Genomic DNA, 15,403 nt, shown 5'->3' with positions numbered 1-15,403 from the left:
TCCTTTCACAAAGCCAGGAATGATGAGGTGGAGTCAGGTCAGCGAAAGGGTAAAGACTAAAGGTGGCCATAGAGCACCTCAGCGAGGAGTCTGGCTCACATGTGAAGTTTGAAGGCCTAGACGAAGTCGGGAACAGTGACAAAGGTTGATAAAAATCAATTTTGACAAGTGACAACTAAGGCAGCTGAGGCTCTACATTTGCTTCTGCAACCCTACTCTGCATGAACAGCAAAGAGTGAACTGGAATCATCAAAAAACTGACAGGGTCTTATGTGGACTAGCCTGGGGACTAGACCCTTCCTCATGCCATTGTTTGCATGGAAAACTCTATTCTAAACAAAGCACTTTCTAACCAACTTTTGAAACACAATCTCCACAAAGTTGGGAACTCTCTGCATCACTAACTGCTTTCTCATGTGTTCAGAACCTGTCATTTCTAAACAATATGCTGCTGCATTTGATTCCCTCTTCAGTTTCAGTCTGCTGATTCCTCCCCTGCCCTCTGATCTTTGAGTGATTGTCCATGTGGGCTAGTACTCAGCTCCTCTCTATTTCCCTTGCCTGCCACAATCTCTCTTGTTCCAACTTCCTTTTGACATGTCCACTTGAAAACAAAATTCTGACATGTGGGGAAGCCACTGCCTGGCCCTTCCAAGTCTTCAGTTATTATTAGGAGAGTCTCTGGAAGAGCCATTTCAGCCTACCGGGAAACTCTTAGCAGGAGTGTTTAGTTACAGAGAAAAGAATTAACAATAGGTAGCACTAAGGAAGAGTGACTGTTTCACTTTACAAAAATAAAAATAAAAAGGAAATAGATACATGGCTCAGAGGGCACAGGGATACAATCCACATTTCTGAGAATGGTACAGGCTCTGCAAATTGTAGGTACAGGCTTTCTGAGTCACAAACTAAACTGACTGGTTCGTGACCTTAACACACCAATTCTATGCCTATAGCGTGTAATAACAAATGCCTGGTTATCGTTAATATACAAAAGTTAGAAACAAAACCCACAACCCAGAAGCAAAAGGCAGACACTCATTACAACCTGCGCTGGTCTGAAATTGTTATGTACCCCAGAAAAGCCATGTTCTCTTTCCTATCCAATCTTGTGGTGGCAGACCTATTGTTTAGGGTGGAAACTTAATTAGGTTGTTTCCTTGGAGATGTGACACACCCAGTTGTGGGTATGATTGATGAAGATGTGACTCCACCCATTCAAGGTGGGTCTTGATTAGTTTACTGGAGGCCTTTAACAGGGAAGACATTTTGGAGAAAACATGGTTGTTTCAGAGCCAACAGAGATGAAGACGTTTGGAGATGAAAAGCCCAGCAGATATCACCATATGGCTTCCCAAGAGATGCTAAGCAAGCTAGAACACAGAACTGTGCCCCAGAGGAGTTAAAGTAAAGGCCCACAGATGCTTAAAGAGGAAACCACTGGCATTAGAAGCTGTAGGCAATGGAACCAGGAACAAGGACCAGCAGACACCAGCCATGTGCCTTCCCATGTGAAAGACATTGGCCTTTCTTGAATCAATGTATCTTTCTCTGGATGCCTTAGTTTGGACATTTTTATGGCCTTAGAACTGAAAACTTGTAATATAAATTCCCTTTCTAAAAGCCGTTCCATTTCTGGTATACTGCATTCTAGCAGCATTTAATAAACCAACACCCAACCCAAAGCAGGATGATCCCGGGTATCATGGATCAGCCTGGCATGTGCCACAGCAATCAGTCTCTGAGAGTGGCACAGCAAATCTGATCTCTGACTTACATTAATAGGCCTGAAGACAAAAGTATACTTTGTATTGGGATAAAAACTTATAACCTGTTCATAAATATCAAACATTTAATTTATCTTGTTGGTACTATCTCTTTCATTAAGATAGAGCATTATCAGATGAGGTTTCTGCAGCTTCAAGAGTGAAACTGGTGGGACCGCAAGCTTATAAATCACACTGATGATTACTGATTGTATAAACCCAGACTGTGAAATCAACTAACGCTGTTCTTTGACAATCTGAAGAATAGGACACCAGGAAGAAAAGTTAACTGAAGTGTGAGGATCCATTATCCATTCTTGAAATATGTCCTTCTTCCAAAAAACTCAAGTTGGAAGGGGAAAATTATATTTAAAAAGAAAGAGAGTGAGAGAGAGAAGGACAATAGCTACCCTTAGAGTACCAAAAAAAGAATGGTGTGATTCATATTTTCTGAATTAGTTGCTAATCAGCTCTTTAACATGCTGTGGGCACTCAGTCTACTGCACCATCTCATTTTCTACCCATCTTCAATATAAAAATTAGAGAATCTTGGTAGCTGGTTTTCACAGTGAGATTCACTTTATTTCGTGGTCTTCTCTAGTGAAAATAAAATGGCAAAGGTTCCTCATTATCCAGAAGATTTTCAATATGGCCTATTGAAGGTACACAATTGTAGGTGTTGGGGTTCACAGGAAGGAGCTCACAGGCTACTGAAGGAGACAGACACATTCAGAAATAATTCATGTAATGTGGTAAGCACTGTAACAGGGATGTGTGTGAGTGTGCAGGAGAGTTTAACTACACCTGGGCAAATTGGGTTAAAGGCTTTCTAGCGGATGTCACAACCAAATCCAGTCTTAAAGGATGGTTCAGATGAGTGTGTGCTTAGGGAAAGGCAAAAGAGTAAGCCAGTCAGTGGCATATAACCAGCCCTGCATGCCCAGAGAGCAAGGGGGTAGATCATTTGGGAGCCAGGGTCTAGATCAGACAGGGCGCTAAGTCACAGAACTATGGACCTTACCTTAGGAGACAGGACTGAGCATGTAAAAGAAAGGGAGGACGGGGAAAGGAGGAGAAAGAATAAAGTTAACACTTGCAGAGAGCTTACTGGATGCAAGGAAACTTAAGATATATGAGGTAAGCACTATTATTTGTCTCCATTTTACAGATGAGAAAACTGAGATTAAGAGAATGTTAAGTATTTCTCTGAAGATTTTCCAGGGTTAGTGAATAATCAGTGGAGCCAGGTGGTCTGACTCCAGAGCTCATACTTTTGATCACCTCATTGTATTGTTCCCAATATAAGATTAAGCAAGTCAAAGACACCAATACCATATTGTTTTCACTAGCACATAAGGTACACTGCTCCTCCTTCCAAAAGAATAAAGGGAAGGGGGGGTGCATTCATTACAAAATTACCTGTACCAATGCAGAAGACTGAGCACCAAAGGCTTAACAATAAAGGAAGTTAGTATCTTCTATGGCAGTGGTTCTAAGTTAAGGATGATTTAACTGATCAGGGGATATTTGACAATGGCTGAAGACATTTTCAGCTGTCACAATTAGGAGAGGGCTGCTACTCACATCTCGGGGGTAAGGCCAGGGATACACGTAACTATCTTGCAACAACAGGACAGCTTCCACAACAAAGAACTGTCTGGTCTATGGGACACAACTGACATAAACCATCAAAGAAAAGATATGAATTGCTTATCTTGCTTGTAAGTGTCTTAATAAAAATAAGAAACTATGTTCATAAAGCCAATCAAAAGCAGAGTCTGGAATTTACTTGTAATTTAGTTTATTTTACTTTCCCTTGCTCATTAAAATGCCTTTTTAAAAAAAAGTCTGGGTTTGTGCCCCTAAAATTTAGATTTAACTGTATCGTCACCCATGTGCAAAAGCAACAAGAGCACTGCATTAGTTCAAGTTTAGTTCAAATTTCACATTACATTACAGAATTCAAAAACAGTGTAACTAGACCAAAAAGTCTGGTCCACCATCAACCAAGAAAATTATAACCAACTAGAGGAAACCTTAGCTGTTTAAAGTAACAAATAATGCTTTTGCCTTTATATGATTTTTAAATCACTTTCAAACTTTGGGTGATTAAAGGTACTTTGAGTAATTTTTTCAACAGAAAAAAATTTCTTGTAAAATTGAGTTGCATTTTATATACTGATTCATCTGAGAACCTTGAGTTTTAGAAATCTGAATGCAGTGTGGAGAAGGGAGAACATTCTATTCTAGTGCCATCTAATTTCCTAACTGACCAACACCCACAGCCATTCTTAAACTAAGAAAAATACTGGTGTGATTACTTGCTTCAATTTATGTTTACAAGGTCCTTACATACCTTATGTGATTAATACCAAAAGATAAAGGTATTTGCATGTTTACTTAATATAATCCGTGAAGAACTACTGCTTTTCCCTTACTTCCAATCTTAGACATTTTCTTCACCAGCCCAAACTGCATGAAATATATACTATATATATATATATACTATAATCCTTGGGAAGTAAAGCGAATATAAACCCCCACCTTATAATTGTTTTGGTGTTTTTTTTAATTCATTAGTAAGTTGCTTATCAAAGCATCAAAACTGACTCATGATATTCCCTCACAAACCTCAGGCTGACTAGGAGGTAAATTCATTTAAAAGTTAGTAGAGTTTCCATCTTGCGGCTATATTTGTTTCACTAATTTAGTCAAATACGTCAAGGGGAAAATGAACATCTCAGTGTTCATTTCATTTCTACTCAGAGGACTAAAGTCCCGCTGAAATGAAAATACAAGTCTATTTCATATTTGTAGCAGGAATTTTGAACACTAAATTTATAACTCAATCTTGTGATTTTTTCCCTGATAAATAATCTCACAAGCAGTTTGAGTAGGTTCAGCCACATTCAAGTTTTGCTTCCTAAGAGAACAAAAAGAAAATCTCTATGTACCCCAGCATAAAGAACTACAAAAGACACAACAAAAGTCTCCCTGAACAAATTACTCAAAAAAAAGAAGAGATCAACCATAGCAGAAATCCTTACTTCAATAAACAGCAGAGATAGCAACAGAAAACAAACAACTAAAAATCTACTGTGGGGCTTAACATGCAACAATAGCTTTCAGCTTATATAAACTTAGGTTTTAAAATCTTGGATAGGTTGCCTGCCTATGTTAAAAAAAAGAATCTTGGCTAGGGCTCAAACTACAAACTGCAGGAAAAAGACTTTCTGATTGTCAAGGTGAGGTCGTCCCTAAAGCACTTCTAAAAGTACAACAGTTAGGAACACAAATTTCTACTTAACATTAATATGAATGCAAAGATGCTACATTTTTTTCTGTTGTTTTTTAAAAGAATATTATTTTCCATTTAAATGCTCCTCATTTTAACACATAAGACATATAATGACGGTCTTCAAGCTAAAACACTTTCCACTGGAACATATTTTCTATTTTTTTAAGTCAATAAAAAACTTTGATCTAAGTTGCAGAAAATCACTTTAGACATCACTTTTTGATCTTTAATTCGGTATTTAAGCCCAAATAATTTTTTTAAATGGTACACAGAAAAAGTATTTTACTGTGCTTCTCTTATATTTCTTCTACTTTAATTTACCCTAATTAATCATCATCTAACTAATAATGAATTTTTATAAAAGTGATAAAATACAAGTAAATTCTTAAGTAACAATTAGGAATCAGTAAAGTCCCTTCTATTGAGGATGAAACATGAATAATTTTAATGCAAAATTAACTGTCTTCATTTAACACAAGCTAGAATAGGAAAAAAAGGTAGTTCAAAATAAATCTTAGAGAATACTTTAAAAAACATAATATAAAGATTTTTCTATTTTAATTTCAGGGAGAAAAAGGGCTAATCTAGACATCACAAAGTTAACTTTGAATTCAATTAGTGATAATCAAACTTATCAAGTCTACTGTGGAGGAGCACCAACAACAGTAGTTACTGGCTATGAACTTCAAATTGTTAACTATTTCTTTTTCTAACTAAAAGTAGCAGTTAATTTTTATCTAATTAAGGCAATATACATTAATTGGACCTATATACCACAATATTTAATAGAAAGTTTGGGGGAAATTTAAAGAAAATGACATGTACAGAAGAAACAATTATATACCCATTCAATGTTTGAATACCATTTACATGTAAGATGCTTTTTCATATATTACGCCATTTATAAATACCCATGTGTGCCTAATTTAATACATACCACAAGTAGATAGGTGCTTAATACATATATTTCATGGTAGCATGATAGTTAGAGATAATGTTGTTAACTTCAGCAGACAACACCTGTGTCACACATATGGCCATCAAAATAATTGTGGCATGCTTTTGTGACACCCAAACAGGCCAAGCCTGTTGCAAAGTGATTATTACTTCCAACAAAAGCCTGCTTAAATGATTGTTTAGCTACATGGCATTTCTCCAAAATAACAGTATTATAAAGTTGCTATTTCCTTTGAATAACTCACCAATTTTCAACCTATTTGTAAAACAAGAGATAAGCACTATGGGGTTTTAAAAATAATTATGGATCAGGATTTTTGATTCATGTTTCTTTGACAAAATTATTCCATTTGATCTCAAGCCTTGGCAGCTCTCTTGACGGAATAATGTACATGCTCCACAGCTGACAGGGGCTGGCTTTCATGATTAAATAGGAAGCTCACACTCCAGACGACTTTAGATTTTGCACTTCAGAAGGATTTCTTTGTTGTTTTAGTATTGGATCATCAGTCATCTTCTAACACACGTGTCCCCAAACCAAAGAGTATCTATGCATTGTCAAGTACTTAAGACGTTTTCATGATTTTTGCCTATTTTATTCACACAGCACCCCAAAGAATATTACCACATCTTGCTTAAGAAAACTCTTCAGTGATTTGATTTGGGGGGGGGGAGAATGTTTTCTTCTGGAACATAAAGAAAAGCAGAAAATATAAAATGAACACCCTCCACAAAAAAAAAATCCATTTTGTTGGTCTTAAAAGAACACACTAAATGAGACTTTGATTTATTTATGCATATTATACTAACTAGGGAAACAATAATCAAACAATTTCCCTAAAGGAAAGGGTTAACTTAATCTCCAAGCTTTATTCCACAATGTTTGCCCTCTTTTCTGCAGAAGTAGAATGCAACAGTAGTGACAATATCAAAGCTAGAGCATGTCGCCAAGCAGTTACTCTAGTGTTCACAAAGCTATGGAAAAGTGGTATCTATTCACGGATTCACCCTCGGAAATGCCAAGGGTCTACCAACCCCATTGGATAACTTCTGAAATGACAAGACCAGAAAAGGATACTTGACAGCCTGAACCTGATTTCTCAGAGGGCCAGGTCTATTAGAGAGGAGCGGTTTCCCTTCACCAGACTCAGCTGCTGAGTTATCTAAAACGGCTTCCGTAATTTAAAACTGAAGGAGAAAGGGTAACAAAACAAACTGCTCGAGATTCTGATCACCTCTAGATCACCCTGTTGCAAAGGCAAAGGAAACGCGCAAGCGCATCTATCAGATTGTCAACTATAAACTCAAGTACCTATTAAAATTAAGGAAGTGGATCTCCGCAAGCTCGCACAGCCTTTTTTGTTGGGTTCTTTAGATTAACAGTAGTCATAGTGTTTTAATGGCCTACAAACAGAAGCAGAGTTATTACTGAGTCACTTTGAGGGAAGTTTACTTAACGTGGGTATAAAACCAGTTAGCTTGTGAAAAGGGAAACTATTTTCAGCCCAAACGTGGCACTACCCAACAATAAACCAGGCAGCACAATCACAACTCAATAAATGTGTTCAGCGAGAGAACTAGTTTACTTCCCCAATGACACCATCAAGAAAAATGCCTCCAACCAAGCCTAGGGAAATCAAGCCTTCACAACTGGGTGAAGAGAGCACGTATATTCAATTCTGCACCTCTTTTGGTAGTGCGGGGGGCGGAGGGGCTTAGATGCTTTAGGAGGAAACCGATGTGGGAAAGAGTTCTAGTCTCGTCGCCGCTGCAGGACAGTGGCTTGCAGCTGCGAGCTGGTGCGTGGAGCAACCTCTGAGACGTCAAACTTACTTTGCTTTATGAAGGATCACACAGTTAACCCACCGCGGTACGTCCACTCGCCACCTGAGAGCAGGGGTCCGCCGCCTGTCCTCCCCACCGCGCGGAGACGCAGTCGCCGGCCCCATCCGGTGACAGCTCTCAGACAAAGCCGCAGACCCCCGACCCCGGCCGGCTTCAGACCCCCGTTACGAGCCCCGGGCCAGCGCCTACCTTGATGCCTTGCTGCTGGGTGGTGAGGGTTAACTTGGATTCATCCAGGAGCAAAACTTCACAGTAAAATTCTTCCGGAACAGCGCAGAAACAGCCCATGTCTGCTGAGACCGTCCCCAGTGAAGAGAGAAAGCTGCGACTGAAGCTCCGAGCCGTCCCCTCCCCTCAAGCGCGAGGCGTTAATTTACGGTCCGCGCGGTGGCCAGAGCAAGAGGAGCAGCTCCCGGCGGGGCCCGGGTCCGAGCCGCCGCCGCACGGTAAGGAGGCAAGGGAGGGCAGAAGCCTGGGAGAGTCAGAGCCCGGCAGCCTCCGGGGAAGCGCCGGAGGAACTGGGCGCAAAGGGCGGCGGCGCGTCCCCGCGCATCCTGCGGCTCCCACTCCTCCGAAGGCGGGGGCTCTACGGCCCCTCCCGCAGTCCTGGGGAAGACAAAAGTCGCCTGGCAATGGGGGCAAGAGGCAAGAAAAGGGAGGGGCAAGAGCTCGAGGCCCTCCCCGCACTTGGAAGCCCCTCGGAAGTCTGCAGCCCCCTCCACCCGCGCTCGACCCGAGCTCGGCCGCGGCCCGGCGTCCTCCCTCCGCCTTCCGAGTCCCCAGCGAGCGCGCACTTCCAGCTCCGACCCCGCCCCGCAACCCCCGGCCTGGCCCGCCGAATGGGGAGGGGTCGGCTTTTCTTTTGTGTCAGAAGTATCCACGAAGCCCCAGCCAGGGGCTCGGGGACAGTGACGAGAGTCGTCACGCAGTCCGCTAATCGTCCACCCACCCTCCCCCCGCAAGCCACCAGCAGCGAGAAACTCGAGGAGGGCGGGGAACGGCAGTCTGCTCCTTACTGAGACCGGCGAGGGGAGGTCAGCTCGTCGCGGGGCGCGGCTCCCGTCTGGTGTCCCCCGAGCTCATCGCGGGAGGCTGTGTGTGTCTAGGTTTAGGCACTCTCTCAGGGCATGCCCTGCCGCGGAGGCGGAACGCTGCTGCTCCAGGGGAGTCGGGAAAGCGCAGGGTAGGAGAACCTGTGAGCGTGAGGAGAAGCGCACGCCCAGGCTGGGAACGCGACGGGCTGGCTTGCGGGCGCGGGTGCACCAGGCCGTGGAGGCTCCAGGGAAAGTTCTCAAGGCGGCGCAATGGGTGGCGCCCCGGGCGAGAGCAGACCAGGTGCGGCTGGGCTGGGCCAGGCCCGGGCGTCGGCAAAAAGCCTGGAAGAAATCCCCGCCGGGTGGACCAGGTAGGGGGCGCCGCTTCTGGCGGGGTCTCAGCTGGGGACGGAAGGCGGAGTCCAGGTTGTCCGAGGGGCCCGGTACGGGCAGGTCTGCGTGAGGACCTGCGTGTTGCCCCCGAGCCAAGCGGCTGTCGGGGGTTTGGGCCCTGCGCGCTGTTTCCGTTTCCCCGGGAGACCGGGAAGCTGAATCCGGGAAGGCAAGGCTCAGTCTTGCTCGGTCTCCGGCTTTCAGCGCTCCCCGTCCCACGCCCTCTGAGCCACCGGCAGTGTCCAGGGCCGGCGGGCACAATAGCTTTGAGGCTGCAGTGACCCCTGCTGGGTCCTCGTGTCCGTGCACGGGCAACAGAGGCCAAGCTGTGGATGAGGCAGAGCCTCGCTGGCCTTGGGAGCAGGTGCAGTCCGTGCTTTCTAGCAGTGAACCAACCGCAGGTTAGCAAGTCGAAGTTAGAGTAGTCACAAGGGAAGAACACGGGACAGGGTTGACGGTAGACCTTGCAGAAGACTCTCCACTCTATACTGGGTATTAGAAAGTAAGAGGCTATAGGGAAATACCTGAAACTGTTGAACTGTGTTCCAATAGCCGAGATTCTCGAAGACGATTGTATAAAGATATAACGTTTACAGTGTAACTGTGTGATTGTGAGAACCTTGTGTCTGATGTTCCTTATATCCAGGGTATGGACATTTGAGTGAAAAACATGGATATAAATAAATAATAGAAGGGAAAAAGGGTTAAATAAGTTGGGTAGATGGAAACACTAGTGGTCAACGAGAGGGAGAGGTAAGGTATAGTACATATGAGTTTTTTCTTTTTTCTTATTTCTTTTTCTGGAGTGATGCAGTTGTTCTAAAATATAATCGGTGATGAATACACAACTATGTGATGATATTGTGAGTCATTGATTGTGCGCCATGTATAGAAAGTATGTGTGTGAAGATTTTTCTCAAAAAAATTTTTTAAATAGTAAAAGCTTTGACTTCATGAGTTCCCTCTTTGCTGAATAGCCAAAGCGCAAAACATTGTTTAAAACCTAGGGTGTTAACACTGTAAAAAAAAAAAAAAAAAAACTGGCTTCCAAAGTACTGTAGAATTCAAATGAACAATGTGCAAATTTGGAGACAGTTTACTTCCATAGTGATTTCCCAAAAGCGTGTTCTATTGTAAGCCTCACTCCCTGCTGTCCCCGCCCTATCTAAACAGTGAATCTGCACAAACTGCAAAGTGTGAAATAAACTTGCCATGCTTAGCATGAAGTTTACCAAAAGCTGTGAATCCCACCACTATTTTTCTTCCAGGCTTTCTGTAAAATTGGAACTGGTTTTGAATTTCTGAACAAATTGTGCATCTAGCGTTGGGTTTTATTGTCAAAGTTTTCCACGGCTCTTCAAGACATGGGCTGACACTTTATTATTATGTATTTTAGCTTCTCTCTTTCTGGAGGCTTTTCTTTTATGTAATATAATGTTCCTGACACCAATTACCAAATGTTATTGAAAGATTTCATGACAAATTTACAGACTTTACCACAATATCAAATAGGAGGCATCCACCCTTGCAAAAACACAGACATTCTAAGCATCATCATTTGTTTCCCGCATTTTGGGTTTTGCTACCACCTGTTTTGTGGTCCTTTGTTAGATTATTTTTTACCTCTAGTAGTAACTGAAAGTGTAGGTGTTAGGGGTGGAAATAGGAATTTTGCTCCACACTTCTCACAAAGAAAGGCGTTAAGTAAAGGTGTGAAGCCATGTACATAAAACAGCACCTCCTGAGTAAGGCATTCTCTTCATTTCTTTATGGAACTGGAGAAAGAAAAATATCTGTTTAACATGAAATTAAAGCATCCCCCAGTTTTGTTTTGTTTTTTTTAACAGCTTTTTTGAATTATAATTGGCATCCAATAAACTGCTGTATTTAAAGTATATAATTTGGTAAATTTTGACATATGTATATACCCATAAAATGATCACCTCCAAAGATTACTCCAGCACCTTTGTAATCTTTTGCTCCTCCCCACACTTCACCTCCCTGCAACCATTAATCTGCTTTCTGTCACTATAAATTATCTGCATTTTGTAGCATTTTATATAAATGGAGTTAAATAATGTAAGCTTTTTTTGGCGGGGGGGAGTCCGATTCTCTCACTCAACATAATTATTTTGAGATTCATCCATGTTGTGGGTATCCATAGTTGATTCCTTCGCATTGCTCAATAGTATTCCATTGTGTATATATGCCATAATTAGCTTACCGTTCATTTGGGTTGTGTAATAATCTGAAATTGTATGTAACCCCAGAAAAACATGTCCTTAAATCTAATCCATTCTTGTGGTTTATAAACCCATTGTAAGTAGGATCTTTTGATGAGGCTACTTTAGATAAGGTGTGACCCACCTCATTCAGGATGAGTCTTAATACTCTTACTGGAGTCCTTTAAGAAAAAAAAAGCCATGGAGGCAAGAAGCTGAAATCACAGAAACCTGGAAAAGAAGGGAGAGACCAGCAAAAGGCCACCATTACCTTGGCATGTAGCAGAGGAGCCAAGGATCACCAACAGCTGGTCTTTAAGAAAAAAGAATCACCTTTATGATGCCTCGATTGGGATATTTTCTCCACCTCAAAACTGTAAGCTAATAAACTCCTATTGTTCAAGGTGAACCATTTCATGATACATGCTTTAAACAGCCTAGGAAACTAAAACAGGTTGTTTCTAGTTTTGGGGCTCTTACAAATAAAGCTGCTGGAAACATTTGTGTACAAGTCTTTGTATGTCATAAACTTTCATTGCTTTTGAAGGGAAAAGTATTATAAAGTCTGGTTCCGAAAATACAAATGGCATATAAACATGTGAAAAGTTGCTTAACATCAGTCATTAGGGAACTCAGATTAAACAACCATGAGATACCACTACACAGCCATCAGAATGGTTAAAATTTAAAAGGTTGACCATATAAAGTGTTGGTGAAGGTAGAGGACAAGAACTTTCTTACAGTGCCGGTAGGAATGTAAGTTTATACAACCATTTTAGATCCCAGCTTGGCAGTTTCTCCAGACTTATATAGGATATTGGAGAAAAATTTTCTCTGCCAATTCAGAGAAACAATAATATACTATTCCAACACTTTTTTTTTTTTTCAGGAAAATCATATAGTTTTCAACTTGTCAACTTTCAAATAGTCTCTGAAGCCTTGTGTCAAAGTCTTTGATCTCTTGTTAGGGATTTTTTTTTTAATATTTTCTTTGGTCAAGGTGACATTTTGTCATAAAAGCCTATGTAGATGAAACAAATGATAAATTCTGAATAGATGCAATTCTATGGAAACATATAAACCATCTGTAAAGGGCTGCAGGAGCCCAGATCTAAGAAAGAAAGAGATTTCATTTTACATAAATGGACCCACACCCACCCCTTGCTGAAACATGTAAATGCCAGACCCAGAATTCTTTTCTCAGCCCTATATTCTCTTAAGGAAAATACACTTAAACAGTTCATGTCTTCTATCATCTTTTTATATCGTACATTCTCCAAACTTCAGAAAGTTAATGGTAACTTAAGAAAATACCTTGAAGACACTGACAGTAAATAAGTAAATAATTTAAGTCCTCAGATACTTTCAAGTAGTATATTGAAGTCACCAAGAGGACTTGTTAAAACACAGATTTCTGGCCCCACCCCCAGAGTTTCTGATTTGGTGGGTCTGGAATGAGCCTGAGGATTTGTATTTCTAACAAGTTTTCCAGGTGATACTGATGCTACTGGTTGAGAACCACTCTGAAAACCACTAATCTAGCTATTATCTCTCCACCAGATAATACATACTGCCCTTGATTACCTAAGAATAATTTTTTAAAACACAGCTACGTGGTCTTGTTCTTTCCTGTTATTCTACCTCAATCATGTCAGGGAATTAATGCATGTCGGGGAAAAGTGTATTGAAGACCCTGAAAAATGCATTGCATCACCAGGAGTCATTGTTAAAGAAAAGAAATAACCCTGCTTTGGTCTCATCACACTAAAAAGACTACTGCCTAGTCTTTTTAGACACCTTACTCATTTTTATTTCTATATAGTATATGCCCAGGCACATCCAGTTTTTAAGACCAACCAGCCTTCTGACTCACTTCATATAAATGTCATTTAACCAGCTATCTTCTAAGTGCTGAGGCCTTAGATCCCATTTATTGAAACGCCTCAAGGGTGTTATCCACATTCAAGGGAAATAATCTCCCAAGACTGCCTGCAATCTAAATTATTTCTTCATCCTCTGTGATCTCCAAACAAATGTTTTTAGGGTTTACTGAAAAATCTTCTTTTTCACAGCTATTATTGCTGAATGCATTGGTATGGTTTATTTTGTTGGTATAAAAGATTTTAACTTTGACTCTGGTTTTCTCTTCTCTGTTCAAATGCAAACTAGCCAAAAAAATGGGGGTGAATGGCAAGTTGATTAGTTCCTTTGGGGAACATTTAAAAATTTTTTTTAAACAGGTTAACATCTTTTGCCTATCTGAACAATAGAGATTCTAAAGGTTGGCAAGAGGGGGCGAAATGGGTATTTGGTGCACTGTGGAACTGTAAATCAATTCAGGCTTTCTGAAGGGCAATCTGTCATAAATATAGCAATTTAAATATGCATACACTTTGTCCCAGAAATTCAACTTCTAGGAACTTATCCTTATGAAATAATATACAAGTATTTGTTAGAAACATATGTTTTGCAGCATGTTTATAATAAAATTTTTAAATTATCTAAAAATAGGAGACTTGTTAAATTAGTTATATTTGCATATAATAGAAAACTTGGCAGTATGAGGAAACATGAAACAGATATATATGCACTGACATGGAAAGTTATCCAAAGTAAGCAGTGAGGTTAAAAAAAAAAAAAGCTTTTCTAGTGCAAATAGGAAGGTCTTTTTCTTTGATTTTAGGAGAAAGTTTGACAGTTTTACAATGAGTAGAGATTCAATTAAAATAAAAATAGAATCTTATTAAACAAAAGAATACGGTCAAGGGTGGTACGATGGTGGCTCAGTGGCAGAAGTCTCATCTTCCATGCTGCAAACCCGGGTTCGATTCCCGGTGCCTGCCCATGAAAAAAAAAGAATGCTGTCAAATTACTGGTTAATGAAATTGACTTTTATTTAAAATAGACTAATTTTCTCAGTTCTAACCTAGGTTCTAAATTATTGACTATCTGGTTAATATGCTCTAGTTTGAACCCTTAAGAAAGCATATCAACTTAATTTTATTAACATCAATTTAGTGATATAGATATTTGTCAGCCTATGGAAACTTTAGAATGAAGTTAAAGAAATTCATTTCTGTTTGCCCAGCAGTTGTTTTTCTTTTAACTAGCTATGTGACCTTAAAGAAGTCCCATCATCTCTCTGAGCCTCAGCACACTCATCTATAAAATAATGGGCCTGCGATTTGTGTGGTAGCACCCCTAGACCTTCATGCCCGTCATGCCGCTTTCCCATCCCTTTCATCTGATAACAACCCATTGCTCTTCCTGCAAAAATGATATCCAGGGCAGGAGCAGCCCAGGGCAGCACTTGGCAAAAAACATCTGGAGTAGATGACCTCTGAACTCACATCTACCCTCGGATTCTGACATTAAGAGGTTGCCAAGAAAAATCGAAAACTCATTTCCTCTGGGAAGGGGACAGAGTCGTTGCTGGACAGGACTAGAATGAACACAACATTTTCTTGTATTCCTTCTTTGTACATTTAGAATTTTGTTTCCTGTTATTCTGTACATGTGTTATGTAATTGTTATGTAAATAAATATTCGGCATAATTTTTTAAAAGACAAAATATAGTTTATGTCTTCATCCTTTGTAAGTAGACATGCACATAAGGACCATCAGATATATATGTGGAAATGTCAACAGTAAATATCTCTTAGCAATAGTCCTGTGAGTCAATTTTACTTTCTTGTCTATGGTTTTATTTATTTTTATAAATTTTCTTCAATCAATACACTTCTGTCACAAGATAAAACTTTTAAATTTTAATCATTAATCTTATTTTTTTTAATAAAACAAAGAATATAAGGAAGCCCTAATGAGCACTTTGAAACAAAGCAGGGAAAACGTTGCCCCAAAAATCTGTGCTAGCCACCATGTCACCT

The 15,403-nt window shown here is 40.4% G+C and overlaps 1 protein-coding gene across 4 annotated transcripts in view; it reads right to left on the bottom strand.

The window, feature by feature from the left end:
- Positions 1-8,250, bottom strand: part of EPB41L4A (erythrocyte membrane protein band 4.1 like 4A) — a 322,974-nt gene extending 314,724 nt beyond the window's left edge. For 3 of the 4 annotated variants that reach the window (XM_077138978.1, XM_077138975.1, XM_077138979.1), the window contains exon 1: positions 8,056-8,164. In XM_077138978.1, coding sequence (XP_076995093.1) covers positions 8,056-8,154 — 99 coding nt within the window. In that variant the 5' untranslated portion in view covers positions 8,155-8,164. Of the gene's footprint in view, positions 1-8,055 lie in introns of all 4 variants that reach the window. The other variant, XM_077138974.1, reaches the window with a different exon arrangement.
- Positions 8,251-15,403: the final 7,153 nt, after the last annotated feature.

Source organism: Tamandua tetradactyla, chromosome 21 (assembly GCF_023851605.1).
Source record: "Tamandua tetradactyla isolate mTamTet1 chromosome 21, mTamTet1.pri, whole genome shotgun sequence".
NCBI lineage: Eukaryota > Metazoa > Chordata > Mammalia > Pilosa > Myrmecophagidae > Tamandua > Tamandua tetradactyla.
Note: the sequence above shows the minus strand (reverse complement) of the source record. Positions and strands in the feature narration are given on the sequence as shown.